Source organism: Salvelinus sp. IW2-2015, linkage group LG18 (assembly GCF_002910315.2).
Source record: "Salvelinus sp. IW2-2015 linkage group LG18, ASM291031v2, whole genome shotgun sequence".
Classification (NCBI taxonomy): Eukaryota; Metazoa; Chordata; class Actinopteri; order Salmoniformes; family Salmonidae; genus Salvelinus; species Salvelinus sp. IW2-2015.
The window spans coordinates 52,561,505-52,582,473 of NC_036858.1; the positions used below are offsets into that span (position 1 = coordinate 52,561,505).

The 20,969-nt window shown below is 42.7% G+C and overlaps 2 protein-coding genes across 29 annotated transcripts in view; both read left to right on the forward strand.

The window, feature by feature from the left end:
• LOC111977567 (dystonin) overlaps positions 1–20,969 on the forward strand; it is a 198,098-nt gene that overhangs the window by 105,051 nt on the left and 72,078 nt on the right. For 24 of the 27 annotated variants that reach the window (XM_024007053.2, XM_024007056.2, XM_024007061.2 and 21 more), the window contains 11 exons: positions 8,829–8,957; positions 10,110–10,198; positions 10,365–10,473; positions 11,197–17,682; positions 17,800–17,952; positions 18,135–18,350; positions 18,458–18,607; positions 18,832–19,065; positions 19,718–19,870; positions 20,148–20,381; positions 20,647–20,943. In XM_024007053.2, the coding sequence (XP_023862821.1) occupies positions 8,829–8,957; positions 10,110–10,198; positions 10,365–10,473; positions 11,197–17,682; positions 17,800–17,952; positions 18,135–18,350; positions 18,458–18,607; positions 18,832–19,065; positions 19,718–19,870; positions 20,148–20,381; positions 20,647–20,943 (8,250 nt within the window). The remainder of the gene's footprint in view (positions 1–8,828; positions 8,958–10,109; positions 10,199–10,364; positions 10,474–11,196; positions 17,683–17,799; positions 17,953–18,134; positions 18,351–18,457; positions 18,608–18,831; positions 19,066–19,717; positions 19,871–20,147; positions 20,382–20,646; positions 20,944–20,969) is intronic. The other 3 variants (XM_024007044.2, XM_024007043.2, XM_024007065.2) reach the window with 3 other exon arrangements.
• On the forward strand, positions 5,013–8,659 carry LOC139029164 (desmoplakin-like). 2 transcript variants are annotated; one of them, XM_070448600.1, is made up of 3 exons: positions 5,013–5,394; positions 5,813–6,007; positions 6,237–8,659. In XM_070448600.1, the coding sequence occupies exons 2-3, from the start codon at positions 5,936–5,938 to the stop codon at positions 8,328–8,330; spliced, it is 2,166 nt and encodes a 721-aa protein (XP_070304701.1). In that variant the 5' UTR covers positions 5,013–5,394; positions 5,813–5,935; the 3' UTR covers positions 8,331–8,659. The 2 variants fall into 2 exon arrangements, with proteins under 2 accessions (XP_070304701.1, XP_070304700.1); XM_070448599.1 differs by having other exon boundaries at positions 5,013–6,007.

A 20,969-nucleotide genomic window follows, 5' to 3' on the forward strand; every position in this document is an offset into this window, starting at 1 on the left:
CAAAAACTGGTTACCTTGGAAGCAAGAACTTGAGAGAGGAATTCTGCCCTGAGAAGAACAAAAGATGAATTAATTAAAGTGACCCAGGAAGGGAAAATCAGCCAGTCTAAAAATCAAAAGTTGAAGCAGATCTTCAGAAGAGTAGGTTGAAAATGAAAGAAATCACTGCCAGCTCTGACAAATCCTCATCAATTTCAAACAGGAAATCAATGTCCTTCAGAGGGAGAGAAGCGCAGCCCAAGAGAAAACCCTTTCGTTGGCGTCTGACCTCACCATGCTAAAGGAAAGCTGGAAGAAGCCGAAGAGGAGTCAAGCGAAAGCAAACGGAAAGTTCAGCATCCAGCTTAGGTCCCAGAAGCTGGAAGGCAACTTGAGAACTGTAGCAATGCTGGAGGAAAGACAGTGAATATGAAGCAGGAACTAGTGCCCTTCAAAAGGACAAGGCAATGCTCACCAAAAACGGGTTACCTTGGAAGCAGAACTTGAGGAGAGAATTCTGCCCTGAGAAGAACAAAAGATGAATAATTAAAGTGACCCAGGAAGGGAAAATCAGCCAGTCTAAAATCAAAAAGTTGAAGCAGATCTTCAGAAGAGTATTGAAAATAAAGAAATGCACTGCCAGCTCTGACAAATCCTCATAACTTTTCAAACAGGAAATTCAATGTCCTTCAGAGGAGAGAAGCGCAGCCCAAGAGAAAACCCTTTCGTTGGCTCTGACCTCACCATGCTGAAAGGAAAGCTGGAAGAAGCCGAAGAGGAGTCAAGCGAAACAAACAGAAAGTTCAGCCCTGCTGCTGAAGTCCCAGAAGCTGGAAGACAACTTGAGAACTGTCAGCGGATGCTGGGGAAAAGACAGTGAATATGAAGCAGGAAACAGTGCCCTTCATAAGGACAAGACAATGGCTTACCAAAAACTGGTTTCTTTGGAGCAGAACTCAAGGAGATGAGTTCTGCCCTGAGAAGAACAAAAGATGAATTAATTAAAGTGACCCATGAAGGGAAAATCAGCCAGTCTAAAGTCAAAGAGTTTGAGGCAGATCTTCAGAAGAGTAGATTGAAAATGAAAGAAATCACTGCCAGCTCTTGACAAATCTTCATTAAGTTTCAAACAGGAAATCATTGTCCTTCAGAGGGAGAGAAGCACAGCCCAAGAGAAAACCCTTTCATTGCATCTGACCTCACCATGCTCAAGGGAAAGCTGAAGAAGCCGAAGAGAGGTTCAAAGCAAGAACGGAAAGTCAGAGCCTGCAGCTGAGGGTCCCAGAAGCTGGAAGATCAACTTGAGAACTGTCAGCGCATGCTGGAGGAAAAGACGTGAAATGTACGCAGGAAACTAGTGCCCTTCAACAGACAAGACAAATGGCTCACCAAAAACTGGTTATCTTTGGTAAGCAGGAACTCAGGAGATGAGTTCTGCCCTGAGGAAAACAAAAGATGAATTAATTAAAGTGACCCATGAAGGGAAAATCAGCCAGTCTAAGTCAAAGAGTTTGAGGCAGATCTCAGAAGAGTAAGTTGAAAGTGAAAGAAATCACTGCCAGCTCTGACAAATCTCATTAAGTTTCAAACAGGAAATAAATGTTTCTTCAGAGGGAGAGAAGCACAGCCCAAGAGAAAACCCTTTTCATGCATCTGACCTCACCATGCTCAAGGGAAAGTCGTGAGGAAGCCGAAGAGGAGCGAAACGAGCAAATGGAAAGTTCAGCACTCAGCTGAAGCCCAAAACTGGAAGATCAACTTGAGAACTGTCAGCGGATGCTGAGAAAAAGACAGTGAATGTGAAGCAGGAAACTAGTGCCTCAAAAACAAGACAATGGCTCACCAAAAACTGGTTACTATGAACTCAAGGAGTGATGGTTCTGCCCTAAGAAGAACAGAAAATATGAATATATATAGATGACCCAAAGGAAAATTCAGCCAGTCTAAAGTCAAAGAGGTTCGAGGCAGATCTTCAGAAGTAGGTTGAAATGAAAGAAATCACTGCCAGCTCTGACAATCCTCATCAACTTTCAAACAGGAAATCATTATCCTTCAGAGGAGAGAAGCGCAGCCAAGAGAACCCTTTCATTGTTCGTCTGACCTCACCATGCTTAAAGGAAAGCTGGAAGAAGCCGAAGAGGAGGTAAAGCGAAAGCAAACGGAAGTTCAGCACTCCAGCTGAGGTCCCAGAAGCTGGAAGATCAATATGAACTGTCGCGAGCTCGATAGGAAAGAACAGTGATTGACGCAAGGCAACTAGTGCCCTTCAAAAGGACAAGACAATGGCTCTCCACCAAAAACTGGTTTCTTTTGGGAGCTGAACTCAAGGAGATGAGTTCTCTCTCTAATATATATATATATATGATAATATATATATTGAATTCAATTAAAGGTGTGGACACCTGCAAGTGAAATCTCTTCTCTTTGTATGCTCAAGGGAAAGCTGGAAGAAGCCGAAGAGGAGGTCAAGCGAAAGCAAACGGAAAGTTCAGCCCTGCAGCTGAGGTCCCAGAAGCTGGAAGATCAACTTGAGAACTGTCAGCGCATGCTGGAGGAAAAGACCGTGAATGTGACGCAGGAAACTAGTGCCCTTCAACAGGACAAGACAATGGCTCACCAAAAACTGGTTTCTTTGGTAGCAGAACTCAAGGAGATGAGTTCTGCCCTGAGAAAAACAAAAGATGAATTAATTAAAGTGACCCATGAAGGGAAAATCAGCCAGTCTAAAGTCAAAGAGTTTGAGGCAGATCTTCAGAAGAGTAAGTTGAAAGTGAAAGAAATCACTGCCAGCTCTGACAAATCCTCATTAAGTTTCAAACAGGAAATAAATGTTCTTCAGAGGGAGAGAAGCACAGCCCAAGAGAAAACCCTTTCAATGGCATCTGACCTCACCATGCTCAAGGGAAAGCTGGAGGAAGCCGAAGAGGAGGTAAAGCGAAAGCAAATGGAAAGTTCAGCACTCCAGCTGAGGTCCCAAAAGCTGGAAGATCAACTTGAGAACTGTCAGCGGATGCTGGAGGAAAAGACAGTGAATGTGAAGCAGGAAACTAGTGCCCTTCAAAAGGACAAGACAATGGCTCACCAAAAACTGGTTACCTTGGGAGCAGAACTCAAGGAGATGAGTTCTGCCCTAAGAAGAACAAAAGATGAATTAATTAAAGTGACCCAAGAAGGGAAATTCAGCCAGTCTAAAGTCAAAGAGTTCGAGGCAGATCTTCAGAAGAGTAGGTTGAAAATGAAAGAAATCACTGCCAGCTCTGACAAATCCTCATCAACTTTCAAACAGGAAATCATTATCCTTCAGAGGGAGAGAAGCGCAGCCCAAGAGAAAACCCTTTCATTGTCGTCTGACCTCACCATGCTTAAAGGAAAGCTGGAAGAAGCCGAAGAGGAGGTAAAGCGAAAGCAAACGGAAAGTTCAGCACTCCAGCTGAGGTCCCAGAAGCTGGAAGATCAACTTGAGAACTGTCAGCGGATGCTGGAGGAAAAGACAGTGAATGTGACGCAGGAAACTAGTGCCCTTCAAAAAGCACACCAGACAGTACCTCGACAAAAACTGGTTACCTTGGAAGCAGAACTCGAAGAGAGGAATTCTGCCCTAGAGAGAACAAAAGATGAATTAATTAAAGTGACCCAGGAAGGGAAAATCAGCCAGTCTAAAGTCAAAGATTTTTGAGGCAGATCTTCAGAAGAGTAGGTTGACAATGAAAAAATCACGCCAGCTTTGAAAATCCTCATCAAGTTTCAAACAGGAAATCAATTATCTTCAGAGGGAGAGAAGCACAGCCCAAGAGAAAACCCTTTCGTTGGCATCTGACTCACCATGCTCAAGGGAAAGCTGGAAGAAGCCGAAGAGGAGGTCAAGCGAAAGCAAACGGAAAGTTCAGCCCTGCAGCTGAGGTCCCAGAAGCTGGAAGACCAACTTGAGAACTGTCAGCGGATGCTGGTAGAAAAGACAGTGAATATGAAGCAGGAACTAGTGCCCTTCAACAGGACAAGACAATGGCTCACCAAAAACGGGTTACTTTGGAAGCAGAACTCGTGGAGATGAGTTCTGCCCTGAGAAGAACAAAAGATGAATTAATTAAAGTGACCCAGGAAGGGAAAATCAGCCAGTCTAAAGTCAAAGAGTTTGAACAGATCTTCAGAAGAGTAGGTTGAAAATTAAAGAAATGACTGCCAGCTCTGACAATCCTCATTAACTTCAAACAGGAAATTACTGTCCTTCAGAGGGAGAGAAGCGCAGCCCAAGAGAAAACCTTTCGTTGGCATCTGACCTCACCATGCTCAAGGCAAAGCTGGAGGAAGCCGAAGAGGAGGTCAAGCGAAAGCAAACGGAAAGTTCAGCCTGCTGTGCTGAAGTCCAGAAGCTAGAAAACCAACTTGAGAACTGTCAGCGGATGCTGGAGGAAAAGACAGTGAATATGAAGCAGGAAAATAGTGCCCTTCAAAGGACAAGATCATTTCTCACCAAAAATGGGTTATTTGGAAGCAGAACTCGTGAGAGAGAGTTCTGCCTGAGAAGACAAAAGATGAATTAATAAAGTGACCCGAGAGGGAAAATCAGCAGTCTAAAGTCAAGAGTTCGAGGCAGATTCTTCAGAAGAGTAGATTGAAATTAAAGAAATCACTGCCAGCTTTGACAAATCCTCATCAACTGTCAAACAGGAAATCACTGTCCTTCAGAGGGAGAGAAGCGCAGCCCAAGAGAAAACCCTTTCATTGGCATCTGATCTCACCATGCTCAAGGAAAGCTGTATCAAGCTCAAAGGAGGTCAAGCAAAAGCAAACAGAATGTTCAGCCCTGCTGCTGAGGTCCCAGAAGCTGGAAGACCAACTTGAGAACTGTAAGGGGATGCTGGAGGACTTGAAAAGCAAACTTGAACTGCAAAAGCAGGGATATGAGAGACAGCTGCAGTTAGTGCAGATGGAAACGAGTCAAATGCATGCATTACAGGAGTCTCATATCAAACTGGAATGGAGCAGAAATCCAGAGACCTTCACACAGTAGATTAGCAAGAATAACACAAGTTTTTCCAGCAAGAAATTACACAGTTGAAAACATTAAATGAGAGCACTTTAAAGTTAAGGCAGGATGATCTACAACAAATAATGAGCTACGTATTAAAATGGATCAAGTGAAAAATGAGAGAACTACTATTGCCATGACCTGATGAAAGCAAAATCTCAATTTGCTCAGTTAGAAACAGAGAAAATGCAACTTAACTCTAGCATTACTCAGCTGGAAAAAATTCATAAGGAAAACTCAAAAGAGGTCACAAAGCTCAAACACATGTTGACAGACAGTGAGCAGAAACTAAGAGTAAAGGAAAAGGAAGCAAGATCCCTCAACGAGCAGGTTGTTTCCTATGGCAAGGAGGTCAGAGTCTTCAGGAAAAGGTCTTGAAGCTGGAGGTCACGATTAAGACTGAATGTAGGAACCTAGGAAGTGGAGACTACAAGTCAAACCAAAACATTCAATGAGAGCACTTTGAAATTAAGCAGGAAGCTCAACAACAATTAGACAAGGTTTGTATTAAAATGGAGCAAGTGCAAATGAGAGAAACCACTATTAGCAATGACCTGCTGAAAGCAAAATCTCAAATTGCTACATTAGATAAAGCCAAAATGCAGCTTAACTCTAGCATTACTCAGCTGCAAAACATTCATAAGGAAAATTCAAAAGAGATCACAAAGCTCAAACAAATGTTGACAGACAGTGAGCAGAAACTAGGAATAAAGGAAAGGAAGCAAGATCCCTCAACGAGCAGGTTGTTTCCTATGGCAAGGAGGTCAGAGGTTCTTGCAGGAAGACAGGGTCTTGAAGCTGGAGGTCACGATTAAGACTGAATGTAGGACTCTAAAGGAAGTGGAGACTACAAGTCATACCTATCATAAGTGTGACAAAGGCAATGAGGTTACCAAACTGAAGACTGAGCTTTTGTTAACACAGAAAATGGTGTCATCATATGAAGAGGCAAACCGCAATCTGGAGGAGGAGCTTATCAAAATAAAAGTGTCCTCAGAGGTATATATCCATGACTATAATATATATATTTTTTACATTCATCTAAAACGTGCATAGTATTTGTAGAAAATAAACAAGACACAATTGAAATGCATATTTGTATGACAAATTAATAATAATAATAATAATATTTCATTTGTTGAGCTCATTTCCTTCACTCAATAAGCAAGGATAAATGATCTCAAGGTATTTTCTATATGTAATGATTATTCACATCTTATGCCAACAGATAGCAACCGCGGAGAAAGACAAAGTACTGGAAAAACTGCAAAGAGTGAAGAGAGGCAAAATGGAAATTGTCAGCAATCAAAGCAGTTTACAGAATCAAACAATTACGAAAACAAATTATTCTACTGTGCAGACTACAACAGTCCAGCAAAAACAGTCTCAGAATTTGATTGCTAAGAACCAAAGTCAAAAAACGGAAGCGATGGCAATAACAAAAAAGTTAGTGTCTCTGGATGGTCAGGCAGGGATAAGTCCAAGTGTTACAAGCATCACTAACACAAGCTCATATAATGTCAAAGACATGTCATCCAATGCATCTCATTTTGCCTCTATGTCAAAAGAAAGTAGTTTGAAGCAGAGTGAGACAACAACCCGTCCTTTTTCCCCAAAGCTCCAAGGACACAGAGGCAGTATCAGTATCAGGAAGTTGATCAAAACAAAGTTTTTGGATAGAGAAACCTTGCAGAAATTAGAAACTGGCCTTGTCACATTAGAAGAGGTCCAATCATCACTCGTTCAGTTCATCGGCAAACCCACTGCTATTGCCGGAATCTACTTGGAGTCGAGCAAGAAAAAGATATCCTTCTTGGAGGCTGCAGAGAAAGGCCTTTTAGCTAAGACATATGCTATTGAGTATATGGAGGCACAGGCTGCAACTGGCTGTGTTATAGATCCTTTAACTGGACAAACTCTCTCAGTTCAAGCTGCTCTGGAGAACGGCGTTGTTGGGTTAGATCTGAAAGACAAACTGATGGATGCTGAAAAAGCAGTCACTGGTTATGTCCATGGCAGTAAAACATTGTCTGTATTTCAGGCCATGGAGGAAAGGATTGTTGACAGGCTCAAAGGAAAGAAGATCATTGAGGCCCAGATAGCCACTGGAGGATTAGTTCACCCAGTGATTGGTGTTAGGGTGCCCCTTAACATGGCTGTTGATCAGGGTCTCTTGAACAAAGCTACCCTACAGAGTCTGTACGACCCAGTCAGCAACCCCAAAGGCTTCCACAAACCTGATTCAGGACAGAAGGCCTACTACTGTGAACTGCTGAAAACTTGTTTGTATGACACAGATGGTGGTGTCTATCTCCTGCCTTTTGGCGAGAAGAATCTCTCCAGTTTTTCCTTCTCCAGTTGTCACAGAGTATCAGTCATCAACAGTGCTTCTGGTATGGAAATGTCCACATACCAAGCCTTTAAGGGCAACCACATCGATAAGTTGACCTACCTGTTTCTGTCTCAGCAGGACAGTGAATGGCAGGAAAAGTCCACTGTCGATGTCAACGAAAGCCCTTTACACGTCATCACAGATCTCAAAAGTGGACGGCAGCTTTGCATCGAAACTGCCTTAGATCTGAAGTTCCTTGAAATTACAGAACTGGTAAGTTATCGGAGTGGGCTCATCAGCGTCTATGAGCTGGCAGACCTTATCCTTTCAAGAATGGTAGTTGTTCCGGACGCTAACAGCCCGTTGGCTGGTCTGTGGGATGTCACTCAGAAGAGAAGGGTGACCATTCTCCAGGGACATCAGCAGGGCCTTATCGATAGACTCACTGCACTGAGGCTGCTGGAGGCCCAGGCTTGCACCGGGGGCATCTGTGACCCTGCTTCTGGGGAGAAAGCCACAGTCACCGAGGCTCTACGTAGAGGTCTCCTAGACGAGACGTTTGCCCGCCAGCTCCAACAGTGTGAGCAAGCCTACTATGGCATCATCCATCCCCAGACAGCAAAGACCTTGAGTGTAGCTCAGGCCATTCAGGAGAACCTGTTCCCCAAAGACGTGGGCCTTCGATGCCTGGAATTCCAGCTCCTGACTGGAGGACTGATTAACCCAGAGACTCATGATAGAATCTCACTGGATGAGGCTGTTCAGAGTTTCCTGGTTGACAAAGCCATTGCCTCATTCCTGAAAGATGAGAAGTCTTACCCCAAAAGCCTCACTTGCCCAAAGACGAAGAGGAAAATCTCATTCATGGATGCCCTGGAAAAGGGTGTCTATGACGGCCACACCGGGCTCAGACTACTGGAGACGACAAAGGTTCTTAGTGTTGGGGCTAAGTCGTCTTTCCAATATTTATGGACCTATCGTCACATTTGAGTGAACAGTATTTGGTTCTCCATGGCTTGTAAATAGGGAAAACAGAATATTTGATTGACACAGCAAAGAATGACTCAATCAAGTTCTTGGACTGAAATGTTCTACACTTAAAATAAGAAATAATTAATTACGTGTGAATTTTATTTGACTTGGAATTATATGAATGTTAATTAAATTATGAATATGGAGTTCATTAAATCAGGGATGAATTATTCTTTTAGCATGATGTGTAAAGTCAATGATAAACAATTACAGTTTTTTTATCGCCAACTGTCATAACATGTAAACATCATGCTCCACATGGCAATAAACTTCATAAATCAAACACTGATTTGTATGTTGTGAGCTTAAACTGTTCATTGTCCAAATAGAGGTCAGAAATATGGCTGGGGGTCTCCTTAGAGGTTTATCTGTTGTTGAATGTCTGCATAACCMCATTTTCTGATTTAAAAACTCTGATCCTAACCGCCTTTTTGAAATTCTTTCCTCAAATCCTAGAGATCTGTTGATGAGGAGAAGAAAGAGCATGGTGATAAAGTTAGCAAGCTGTTAGGTTGGATGTCCAGTGTGAAACCTGGCCAGAGCAAAGATGGTAAAGCCAGCACAGAGGCCTCTAGTAAGCCCCAGGTAAATACTGTGTGCAAACATGCATTGACTGTTACTTTACGCTTTAATTTCCTGTATATTTGTTATATGCATATTGTCATTGTATACAGTATATCATTATGCCCACAATTATGTGTGTATAACCTGTCATGCAAAAATAGCATTTTATATTCCGATGGTCGTGCTCAATTTCAAGAATATGCAATAAATTCAAAAAGTCGCACAACCTTTCACTGTTACTGTATGTGCATAGTTCTAATAAAGACAATGCTTTTGATACTCTCTAATTATTTCTTTACCCTATTACAAATATGTGATATAAGTTTGGGTCAATCCCTTACATCTGAATATGAGCAGAAAATGATTTCCCCCAAGTTTGAATCATTAGCCCATGGTCTCTGTCGTCCTATTGACTCCTCAGGGCTTTTGTAATTATACCCATAACTCACGATATAAACAAAGATGACACAGTTACAGAAGCATTCTAGTATTTCAATATAACTTGATTATAAATACCCCCTACTCCTGGAACATGTTATTCTCCTTAATATGCAAGGACTGAACATTTTGCACCATTAACACTTTTTATATGGATTAAAATGAAAAGCCATTTTTCTGCATACAATTATTAAATGGGCTTTACATTGAAAAGCATTACATTGTGGATGCACAGTTTCTCTTAGAAAATGATCTTATGATCAGGGTGAGTTTTTCATGAACATTTGACCTGCGAGGAAAAAGTCTGCGCCCCAGTCGGACTTGCTTTGACCTGGTTTCTCCTGGTCAGGTTCACGTCGTCAGGAAAAACTCTAGGCACTAGTTATTTTAAGTGATTACTATATGATAAGAAAAACAAACCAAAGAAATATTTTTGTGCAAATCAAATGAATGAAAATCAGGAACTGGATATCTGAGTTTAGAATATAGCACAAACCCAAACCTGACTTTTTGTGAAAAGTCAGTGTATATTATTGTGACAAATATGATGCTACAAAGTGGCATATCGAGTGATCAGAATAAGCAGTAAGATGTATATACATGTATAAGGTATACCCATTGTTATTTCAGGTTTCAATGAAAGAAGAAATTGTAACAAAGAAGGAGCAAATTGCAGAAGCACTGAGGACTCCCTAGCTCGTCTAGCAATGATCTCTGATTCAATTGTTATTTCAGGTTTCAATGGAAGAAATTGTAACAAAGAAGGAGCAAATTGCAGAAGCACTGAGGACGACACAGCTGATGCTAACTAAACACAGTGACAAGTGAGTTGAATTATCATAACATATATTAGTGAGGTTTTTAAGGCTGACTTTTGTTCATGTCTCTCTGCACCTTAAATTATTTAAATTATATTTTGTATGCCTTAAATTATTTAATGATATGATTATGATAATAGAACTAAAATGCCTCTGATGTCCTGAGTTGCAGAATGACTGAGGATGAGAAGCAGGAAGCCAAGGAGCAGCTGAAATCCCTCCACCAGGCCTACAGTGATCTCTCCCAGCAGTGTTCTGATCAGACGCCATCTACCGAGCAGGTTAGATACTGGACTTAATCTCTGAACCACTGGATGGGAGTTTACAGTGTGGTGTGAGAAATTATGCACAAGTGCCATCTACTGTTCAACTGCATGACTAACCCTTTTTCCCATAATGGACTCTGGCATGGTGTGATAGGTTTTCTCTTGTGCCACATTCATTGTCATCTTAAAAACACTATGTTGACTTGTAAGGGAATGTAGGTTTCTCAAGAGAAGGGAAAGTAGATTTTTCTTCAAAACCCAGTGAAACTGAGTATGCTGTAAACATGCTTCTATTTCTAGGAGCATGAGTGTTTCATGTCACCCAGCCTCATTCTGACTTTTCACAGCCATCATTGAAACCAAGCTTTGGTGATCTCCTTTTAATTCTTACAGGTGGTCACCAACAACCAAATATAACAGCCTTGTTTTGTTGTGTCTAACTTGCTCTCTTGTTTTGCAAGATACTGAATATTCTGTTCCCAGATGCATGCCAGCCTTTAGTGTGTCTACTTCTTCTTGCTGTTGAATCACACTGACACAGCCTTGCACTTTTGCATATGAACTGTTAACATTCACATGCTTGCCTGAGGGGTGAGTAAATGTTTCACCTTGCTTTAGAATACACTATAAATTATGACAATTTGTCAATAATAAATCAACTATATGATTTGTATCATAACATTTTGGATTTTACAATTTGTTGTTGAATATGTCTGCTCATGCTTAATTTTTCCACAGGCGTTTCAGACCATTGAGGGGGTACTCGAAGTTGGAAGTGTAGAGGTCTACTCTGTGTTTAGCTCTGTTCAGAGCGGCCTGATCGACCATAACACTGGGCTCTGTCTCCTGGAGGCTCAGCTCATCACCTCTGGCCTCGTTCTGCCTCAGTTAAGGATGTGTCTGGAGCTGGACGATGCTTTCCATCACAACCTCATTGACGAGCCCACCTGGAAGCAGCTCAGAGAGCTCAACGAAGCCAACCAGTGTATCCTGAGCCCACTGTTCTCCTCAGAACCTCTCCCTGTGATAGCAGCGCTTAGAGAGGGGGCCATCTCTGAGCGCCTGGCCATGAAGGTTATAGAGATCCAGCTGGCTACAGGTGGGTTGAGGGTGTCCTACACGAGCAATGTACTGACCCTGGAGAGGGCCTTTCAGTTTGGCCTGATCCCTGCCCCTCTGTACGTCAAGCTCTTGGAGAGACAGGACACATGGAAGGACCTGATCAACCCCGGCACGGCAGAGAAGGTCTCGCTCACCCAGCTGGTGCAGAGGAGCGTGGCTGATGTGGAGACTGGACTGCGACTGCTGCCGGTGAAGAAAAGCCACAATGGAAACATGGAGTTGACATCTGGGAGGGAGATTAGTGTACTTAGTGCGGTTCATGAGGGCTTGATTGACAGACAGACCACGATGAGGCTGCTGGGGGCTCAGCTGTTTGCAGGTGGTATCGTCAACCCCAAAACAGGCCGTAAGCTCACCGTAGAGGAAGCACTGTCAGAAGGCTTGATTGATCAAGGCACTGCCACTGGGATACTGAGCCAGCAGGCCCAAAATGGAGGCATAGTGAACCCTCAGAATGGCAAAAGGCTATCGGTGGATGAGGCTGTTCAGTGTGATTTGATGAGCTCTAGCAGTGCACTCTTGGTTCTCGAGAAACAGAAGGGGTTCATGGGACTTTTATGGCCTCACTCTGGTGAAATCTTGACCGTGTCTACCTCTCTGCAGCATGAAATCATCACCAATCAGCTGGCATTCAAACTGCTCAGCAATAGACAGAAGATAGCTGCCCTTTACATAGCAGAAGACTCAGAGGTAGTGGATATTAACTCTGCTACTCAAAATGGTTTCATTGACACACATACAGCAGAGGTGTTGAAAACCATTGAAATACCAGATGTTTTTCCTGATGTTGACGACCTTAATGATAGATTTTCTAGCTGGCTGATGTTGAGGGAGCTTCAGATTGGAGGATCCCATCGCCCTACAGATGATATTGAGATTGATGATGAGAACATAAATGCCCCATCTCCCATCGAGGCAAAACAGTTATTTATCTCATACCTCATGATGAATAGTTACATGGATCCAAAATCCGGACAAAGGCTTTTAATATTCGATGGACAGTTGACTAAAATGGCTGAACTTTTAGTTAACATTTCAGTAGAGACATCTGAAAACCAGCTACAAAACACTGCACTTGGTAAGGCCGCTTTTGTGGATATTTCTTTGAAAGAAGATATTTCTTTGAAAGAAGATATTTCTGAAGATTCAGAGATCTCGTTTGAAAGCAATACTGAGGATTTGGGATATTTGCACATTAACGAGGAAACCGATGGAACAATGAAAGACCATCATGCATCCAGTTTCTTCAGGGAGGATAAGTCAAATTATAATCAATCTGACAATAAAGCCTTTTCTAATAATGTGTTTATGGTGCTAGCCCAAGATGGAACAGAGGAGTCTGCTTCAGCTATTGACTGTGTAAACAATACCACACAGCCGGATTCTGAAATAAGCATCTATCAAAATAACACAATACATATAAATCCTATTGGAATTGATGTAGAAACCTCAGATAATCAACCAAAAGAGACTTTCAATGGAATTTCAGCCACACAAAACTCTCCCAAATCGTGCTCGGTAAATGTCATAGACATGAGCTTGCTCTCAGGTGCACAGGTTGGAAAAGGCATGCTAGCACAAGATTTCACAGAAGAGTTATCTGGCTCTGATAAGAATACCAGACAGCATGATTCTGATACAAGTGTTTTGGCTGATGGAATTTATCAAAAGAACGCAAGCCCATCATCCGTTGAAATTGGTTTAGAAACCTCAGATATAGCTTTATATAATCAACCAAAAGGAGAATCAGCCTCACAAGCCATGTCGGAAAGCTCATCCCCTACTAAATCTTGCTTAGTGATTGGCAAAGACATGAGCTTGCTAGCACAACGTGTCACAGAGGAAGCATCTGTAGCTGTTCATTCTGAAATGAATGCTGGACAATATGATTCTAAAGCCAATGTTTTGTCTAATAGCATTTATCAAAAGAACAGACAGGGCACAAGCCCATTGTCGTTTGAAATTGATGTAGAAACTTCAGAAATAGCTTCAGATCATCAACCAAAAGAGACTGTCAATGCAGTTTCAGCCACACAAACTATATTGGAAAACTCAGCTCCTCCTAGATTGTGCTTAGTGAATGACACAGACATGAGCCTGTCATCAGGTGTCAAGGATTCCAAAAGGACAGTGGCACAAGGCCTCACAGTGGAAGCATCTGTAGAGGTTAGTTCTACCAGTACAAGCCTAGCACTAATTGAAATGAATTTAGAAACCTCTGAAATAGCTTCAGATAATCAACCAAAAGAGACAGCCAATAGAGGATCACCCACACAAACCACTTTGGCAAGCTCAACTCCTAGATCCTGCTCAGGTGATTCTGAAGCAAGTGTTTTTAAGAAGAAGAAAAAGAAGAAGAAGAGGACAAACAACACAAGTCTAGTACCCTTTGACATTGATGTAGAAACCTCACATATATCTTCAGATACACCAACAGAGACTTTCAATGGAGGTTCAGCCACACAAACCATTTTGAAAAGCAGAACTCCTAGATCATGCTCTGTACATGACACAGATATTAGCTTGCCCTCATGTGTACAGGACTCCAAAAGGGCGCTAGTACAAGGTTTTACAGATAAATCGTTTAGCTCTGAAAATTATACCAGACAACCTGATTCTGAAAGAAGTGTTTTGTGTGATAGCATCTATCTAAAGAACACTAATAACACAAGCCCAGAACCATTGGCGTTTGATTTAAAAACCTCCTCTTCAGTTAATCAACCAAAAGGGACTTTCGATGAAGGGTCAGCCACCCAAGTCATTTTGGAAAGGTCAACCCACCAAAGATTGTGCTCGGTGAATGACACAGACACAAGTTTCCCCTCAGCTGCGCAGAATTCCAAAAGCGTGCCAGCAGAAAATGAATATTGTAGCTCTGACAATAATGTAGAACATTCCGAAAGGGAGATAGTACACAGTTTCACAGACAAATCATCCATATCTATTGACTCTGAAAAGAATACCAGGCAGCACGCGTCTGAAATGTGTGTTTTGCCTGACAGAATCGATCAAAAAAACACAATGCGCACAAGCCCAACATCAATTAAAATTGATTCAGAAACAGATGTTGCTTCAGATAATCAACCTAAAGGGACTTTCAATGGAGGTTCAGCCACACAACCCATATTGAAAATCTCTACTTTGTGCTCAGTGAAAGACACAGGCCTGAACTTGCCACCGGGTGCACAAGATTCCCCACAACGTCCCACAAATACACCTGGCTGTGAGACAGACAAGAACACAAAATCTGAATCATCTCCATTGTCCACTTTATTGGCAGACACCCTTGACACATCCACAGAGTTTCCATGCACTGAGGAAGAAGCATGGGACAATGAAGATGAGAGAGGCTTTGCGATCCACCTTCTCAGAGCCCAACTAGAGGAGGGTGGTATTTTGGACATCATCTCTGGGAAACGCTATGACCTTGATGCAGCTCTTGATAAAGGCCTTGTGGATGAGGAGACTGTGTTAGAAGTTCTGGCATTGCAGCTCCACAAGGGAGAGGTTTTAGGGGATGAGAGAAGCACAGTGGCAACCCTGAAAGAAGCTGTGTCTAGAGGCTCCATATCCTCCCAGATAGCCCTGCAGATCATGGAACAGCAGAGCCTGTTGGGTGGTGTATATGACTCCAAGTCCGGATGCACTATTCGTGTAAATGAAGCGCTGGATTCAGGGTTGATTGATGATGATTTGGCTGAAAAGATCCTTCACTCAGACCCAGTACACAACGCAATCATCGACCCTGATAGAAACTGCATGCACAGCATTTCTTATTCCCAGAGTCTGGGCCTCATAGACAACAACGAGGCCGAGAATATACGTCAACATCAAACAGACAAAAATGTGCCGGTTTTGGTTCTTGACGCCCCTGATGAGGATGTCAATGGGGAAGAAGGTAAAGAGAATAGGAATAGACATGCAGGGGAAGATCTGGATGCAGAAGGAAACAGAGAACAGAACTGCGACTCCCAGAAGTCCTTACTACCTTCGTTCAACATTAGTCATGGGCCTGTATGTAGACAGATCCTATCACCTATCCTGTCAGATCAGGTAACAGGGGAACGTGTCATCCATCAACCTGACACATCATCTTCATTAAGGGAAGATGGTTCCTCACAGGCCCCTACCAGTCCACTGTCAGACATGGTCCCTGGGTCTAGAAATTCTATCCACAATGACATGTTGTCAAACAGATCAAACTCTCTCAGTTTGAGTGATAGTGGAGATAGCGGAGCTCCTCAGGCCCAGGCTAAAGAGGTGAGACAGACAGAGGAAGATGGTAACAGTTCTCTGAGGAGAGGCACGGATCTGTCCTGTGAGGCAATCGGCTTCACTCCGGGTGATGGGCAGCTGGGAGCAGGATACCGTGAGATAATGGGGAACCAGACTGTCAGTCCTGTTCAGAGTGACTCGGGCGTGTCCTGCTCATCACATAGTGATCTGTTGTCTGATGAGAGGAAAATGGAGAATGTGTTGAACGCAGTTCAGCCGCCAGCTAGCCAGCTAGTCAAGGAGTCAGGTCAGAGAATAGATAGCTCATCACTGAGAGATTTGTCTAGCGATGTAACAAGCACAGTGTCCGCAGTCGTGGGTGTCAATGTGGATAAAATGGTAATAAACAGTGATGGACTTTCATCGTTTAGCACTGTGCCACCTCAGCAATCGCTAGTGAAGTCAGATGGGGATATTAGTGGAGATATCAAGCCTACATTCTCTCAGAATGGGTACAGTCAGAGTAAGCCAACAGGTCAAAAAAAGACTCCAGTGCAGTTGACTAACTCCTCTGATTTAGCTATTGTATCCAGTGTACTGATCATAGAAACACACTGTGACAATAATGACAGCTATGATATCGGTGATCAAGAGCAGTTAGAAACTGCTCCCACTAAAGTGATATCTAACAGAATTACCCCTGATCTGACACTGACTGATAAACATCTGTCAAATTCAAACGCTAATGTTAACGCTAAAGCTAATGACAGGGTTGAATCAAGCAGAGGTGATGACAGCAAACCATCCTCAGGGAGACAAGAAGATTCATCTGATGGTAGTGTCTCACAGATTACTGATCAAGCTGATTCACCCACTGTGTCCAAGTCATCACAGACAGGACAGACAGGTACTGGCAAATGTAACTCAGTTGTGTCTGAGAAGTTGCCTGATACAAGTTCGTCATCAGCATCAGAAATGTTCCCAGGGTATCCATTAAAGGCAACAGAGCCAGGTATGAGATCAGTTGTTAAACAAGATGAATGTGGTGCAGTTGAGAATCATCCCCAGCCGATGGCTGCTATTGTTCAACCAGACWCTTCCTCCAATACCACCTCAACATCAGAAATTACCTTACAGCATCTGGTAAAGGGTAAAGAGCCTGGCCTGGGGTCAGATCTTACGCAGGATGGAAATAGGCTAAATCTATGCGTTGCTGATGAGAATCATCCCCATCTGATGACTGTTGATGTTCAACCAGACTTCATGACACCTGATAGTGTCCTACCACCTGCGTCGGCCATCTATAGTGCTCTAAGGTCCGGTTTAGGTGAGCTGGTGAGAATGAGAGTGGAGGGGGCAGATGTCGATGAATTACAAAAGGCTGAGACCCAAGCATTGGAGGGCATCATCAACCTGATACAGGACAATCCACTGTCCCATGGAAGAGGTTCTGGTGATTTTGGTAGTGAGACAGATGCAGCTCCTGGGCTTGTGAAAAGTAATAGTCCAGATCTCCTCAGGGATCTGTTGAAGCATGAGGCTCTCCGTTCAGGTAAAACTAGTCTGGATGGAGGGAAACCACGCCATGAAGAAACACCTCCATCTGATATGATCCAGATTAGGTTTCAGCAGGTTCTTCAAAGTGTATCCTCAAGCCAAGACCCTGCCATGCTCAGAGATGTGATTGGAGCCTTGAGCAGTATTCTGGGGGGTGCTCCTGATGAGGACAGGCCACGCAACCTGGAGATCATCCAGGAGGAGGACTCGTCCGATGAGGCTGAAGGTGCCGTGGCAGATCCCATGGAAGGTTTTGACCTATATCAATCTACTGAGGTTGAAACCATTTCAGACACAGGCAATGCTGGAGCAGTTCATCCTAAGGTCAGGGTAAGTTTTATGTTCGAAACGCATATAAATGCATATAAAATAACTACTACTCATGTATATGACATATGTATTTATTTGAAATTATTCATATATGTTATGTATTTTATGTATTTTCAGAAACAGTACTCCACCCAGGATTATCTGGAGTGTGTTGGTAGACTTCAGGATCATGCAGATGTTCTAGTGGAGATCAGGAACGACTTGTCATCCAAGCAGGGCTCTCTGAGTAACAACATGGAGGAGTTACACAGTCAGCTGGAGGAATCTCAGGTTTGTATCACATACACTTAAATGCACCATAGAAAGGATTGAAYGCATTATAATAACAATGCATCCCTGAAAGAATGTGGCACCTTCGGTACTTTCTAGCCACTTACATTTTTCTTTCTGTTTCTGAGTGTCCCCTCCTTGCATGAGCATCTGTCTCAACATTCACCCACTTCTGTTTCTAGTTGTTGGAAGCACATCTGTCTACACTGGATAGCTTTCTAACCAGAGATCTGGACATAGCCAAGCAGCTGTTAAAGTCTGCTAATGAACTCATTCCCACGCATATCCACCAAGATCTGGCTTCAGCCTTTCGAGAGTTGCAGCCAGCATTTGCAGACGTTTGCCAAATGTCTGCAGAAAGGAATTACGTTCTAACGCAGGCTATTGATAAAGGGAAGGTCAGTGTTTGTTTCTCATTGTTTTGATCTAGGAAATTATATTACTGAACTGCAGTAAATACAAAGTCTATGAAATTAATCCTCATTGTATGAACTGTGTTTTTCAGGCCAATTTGGAGTCAACATACCAGGAGCTCCTCAGTACCCTTAATCAACTATCAGGCTGTATTCATGACAACTCTGAGATGACCTACAACCTCGACATCATGAACACATATGACGTGGACACAGTGAAAGAAATGATCCAGAATAATGAGGTATCTTTTCATACCTTATTCTCCTTATGTTCCACATTCACCTACAGTAGTGTATTTCAAGTATATATGAATAAAATACACAGTATTTTAAGGTTAARTGAAAAGTTTGTGGTTTTTCCCTCGAATTAACCAATGACACAATATATTATGGTTTACATTTATACATCCAATGAGTTGTGTTGATTGGTTCAGCCCCCTTCCATGACCCCTGTCTGTGTTTCTAGGACATGGAGACTAATGTGTCAGGTACCCAGAGGCATCTGGAGGACACTGCGTTTGACATCCAGTACTTTATCTCAGAGCATGCCCAGTTCCTGAGCCCGGCCCAGAGCAGGCACCTCCTCAAGTCTCTCAGCGCCACCCAGAGGGCAATTAAGGATCAGATGGAGAGGGTGGCCAATCATAGACGCACCCTTCAACTCCAGCTGGAGATCAGCGAGAATGAGAGTCAGCAGAAGGTTTGGACCCAAATGACTGGGCTTAGGGCCATTGCACCTTGGAAAGAGTTGATTTCAGTTTGTTGAGAAAACTATGAAAATGTATTGGTTGAAGTGAAGTGTGGCTGTGTGTGTATTTTATAGCTACATAAACAAATTATGGTCATGATATATATTTTAGAATATATATAAAATAATGTCACTAGAATTCATTAAGTCAGATTTATAATGATGTGTTTTGAATGTGTTTTAATGAGAAGTTAGTCTCTTGCATGTTTCTTTTAACACCAAAAAGACCATTGCTTGACCACTGCCAAACGCTAATCTTTCTCCTGGTCGTGTTCACGTTTCACAGGCTTCAACACACCTTTAAACTCTAAACTCCAGAGGACAAACTCCAAAGGCATCTTCAGTGTGGGAACGTTTTTCTCAACCAACCTCAGCACTAACACACTTGTGAACAAATGTCCTATTGCTCTCTACTAAACCCGTCCTCTTTCTTTACCATGTCAGAATGCTGGCCTGTTGAGTGGCTAGCATGTTTACAGCATACTCAGACCATTGTCATCAGGGGTTGACTATCTACAAACGTCCAGTATGATTAATGCGTACTATGTAGTGTATGCTGTTGGGAGGAGTGTAACATTGTAACATTGCTCTCTGGTGTGTGCAGTGCTTGGTGGAGAAACAGAAGGAGTTCTCAGACAAGTTGCAGGAGCTGTGTGACAACCTGACCAATACAGAGAACTGTCTGATAGGCCAGCAGCAGCAGGCCAAGAGTGTAGAGAGTGTGGAAGACCTGCAGCAGGTCCAGAAAGAGCATCAGGTACAGTACAGTAGCTTGTTGACGAAATGTTGGTTATCTAATAAATGAATTGCACCTGAACTATAGAATGTATGGCTACATTATTTTATTTTAAGTATGATGTCATTGCTACACATTTATCATAACACAATTATGCACATTGTGTTACACATGTATTGCTATTATACTGAATCTTGTTTGATGGGTTCACTAATTTATCACCTAACATTTCTGTTATCATGCTTTCTGTGCCTGTGTCTGCATCTGTGTCTCTGTGTGTTAAATATTGAATGTCCAGGCCTTGCAGAAAGATATCCTGACCAACGGCAGTGCCTTGAATGAGGTCATCGGCAGCACCAAGAAGTTCCTGGATGAGAACCGGTCTAAGCTGACCCCAGATCAGATCGCTGCCATCGAGAGCAAGCTGGAGGACGCCAAGAGCAAGGTCAAACTCATCAACCAACGCGCCGAGGAGTCAAGGAAAGACGTGGAGAAGTCTGTGACTACTGCTATCAAACAGGAGACTGAGAAGGTTGGAAACATATTACATTTTACATCAACATTATCCATATACCATAACTCGGTGCAAATCTGAATCATGACAGTTAAACTTTCTATTGTAGGTAGTTTACAGGAAAAGATAGATCCGCTTAAAGACACATACAATTATTTATGTAATTCAGCTTGATGATTGCTTACTTATTAAAATAAAATATAAATGTACAAAATGTATAGTTATCTATTTAATCATATAATTTAGCCAACATCATATAACTCGCTATATTCTACCTGTTTAGGAAGCTGTTGTTGAGCAGCTTGAGGAGAGCAAGAACAAGATCGAGGGTCTGCTGGATTGGATCAACAACATAGGGAATGAGAAAGGGATGGGGGTCGATCAGACAGACCATATGGGCAAACAGAACGGGAACATGCCTTTGCCATCGGAGACCTCAGCCAAGAACATTCTGGGAGAGGATGATGACCCCAATGGAAACAATGGAAACGCTCTCCAGACTACAGATAATGACACTGGCAGACAGGCTACAGAGAAGACCCCAGAACTGGACCTGGACAAGCAGTATGATAGGGTCAAGGTAAATTAACCTATTCTCTCTGGTGG